Source organism: Diceros bicornis, chromosome 27 (assembly GCF_020826845.1).
Source record: "Diceros bicornis minor isolate mBicDic1 chromosome 27, mDicBic1.mat.cur, whole genome shotgun sequence".
NCBI classification, from domain to species: Eukaryota; Metazoa; Chordata; class Mammalia; order Perissodactyla; family Rhinocerotidae; genus Diceros; species Diceros bicornis.
Genome location: NC_080766.1, coordinates 31341215 through 31342858, shown reverse-complemented (window position 1 = coordinate 31342858; position 1644 = coordinate 31341215). Strand labels below are relative to the sequence as shown.

Sequence of the window (1644 nt, the reverse complement as noted above, 5' to 3'; positions counted from 1 at the left end):
GAATACCTGAAGCTTTAGAGATGTGTTTATGGGGTTTGAAACTCAGAAACCTAATCAAGTATGGGGATCATAAACACAATAGCATCTTATTAGCAGTAAAATACTTTTCTAGGAATTCGAATGAAGCAAAAACTCAACGTGCCGCATAACTTTGAAATGACTAGTTACTTAAACAAGGAAAGACATGGTTTGGTGTTAGGAAACAAGATCGTTGACATAGTTTTCAGTGATGTGTTCTACTGGATGACATTTAGAGATTTGGCTTTCCACACTCATCAGTGTATATAAACGTCCCTGTGCAGTCACATCACAGAACTACCTGCAACACCAAGCCAAACTCACCACTTCTGACACCATGAGCTACTGCGGCAGCTACTACGGAGGCCTAGGCTATGGCTATGGAGGTTTCGGTGGCCTGGGCTATGGCTACGGCTGTGGATATGGCAGCTTCCGAAGACTGGGCTATGGCTGTGGCTATGGAGGCTACAGATATGGTGCTGGCTATGGGGGCTACGGATATGGCTGCTATCGTCCATGTTACTATGGAAGATACTGGTCTTCTGGCTTCTACTGAAGAAATATTTTAAAATTTGCAACTCGTGGACTTAGTCTTCTGTGAGACTCTGATTCATCTAGAAAACTTTATTCCATAACCTGCATGCTTTATTTATCCTGTCTTGATAATTAAACTGTTATTTGGACCACCTGGTTTCTGACAATAATGTGAAGAAAGCTTGATGACCTGGATGCTGGTGTTTGATTAGTGATTTTCTTCAGAGATCCCCTTCTATATGGGATGGAGAGCTATTGTACTCTAGCAAGGCTTTATCTTTCAATAGCTGATATCTAATAATAAATTTTTTCTGATGTAATAAATATATTTTGAGCTTCAATTCTTTTATCACAATAAATTTGCTATGATGCAGTAATAAATCATCAGCCATGGCAACATTTTCTTCTTATATCTAAGAAATTTACCAATATATCTTATTTCATGATTATCTCTTCTTCTTCTTTCCCTTACCCGTTCCTCTTCCTCCTTCTCCTTCATCTTGTCCTCCTCCTTCTCATCATCACTGTCAATATCTATCTTTTCTTTCCCACCCAAGCATAGGGATTCTATGTTTAAAACTTAAAGAGCCTCTGTGATGATAACAAAATTTCAATTTAATTTTTTAAATTCATTATTCCTTGGAAATTATCTTGTTAATCTCAAAGCAGAAAAGTAAGGAAAAACTTGAGTTTGCATGTAAATTATTTTAGAACACTTGAGAAAATAAACATGAAAGAATTATACGAAAATATTAACAATTGTTAAATCCAGGAAATGGGTGTACGACGTTTGTTGTAGTCTTTATTCTTCCTTCTTTTGGTATGCTCAAAATATGTCTTAAAATAAAAATTTCATAAGATAAAAAATGCAAAATTCTTAAGAATATATAAATAAGTTTAATTAGCAATATATTAAATAGATAATACATCATGACCAAGTGAGTTTTATTTAAAGAATGCAAAAAACCTTACCAGTTGGAAAATCATAAACATAAGTCCAAATGTTATCAGAGTAAGTAGGAAAAAATGTAATATCATATCCATAGATTATTTTAAATCCTCAGCCTGTTAATTCCAGCATTCTTATTATGT

The 1644-nt window shown here is 34.7% G+C and overlaps 1 protein-coding gene across 1 annotated transcript; it reads left to right on the top strand.

Annotated features, from left to right (window-relative positions):
• Window positions 1–355: 355 nt before the first annotated feature.
• On the top strand, window positions 356–574 carry LOC131423063 (keratin-associated protein 19-3-like). The gene has a single exon (XM_058570618.1). The coding sequence runs from the start codon at window positions 356–358 to the stop codon at window positions 572–574; it is 219 nt and encodes a 72-aa protein (XP_058426601.1).
• The last annotated feature ends 1070 nt before the right edge of the window (window positions 575–1644 follow it).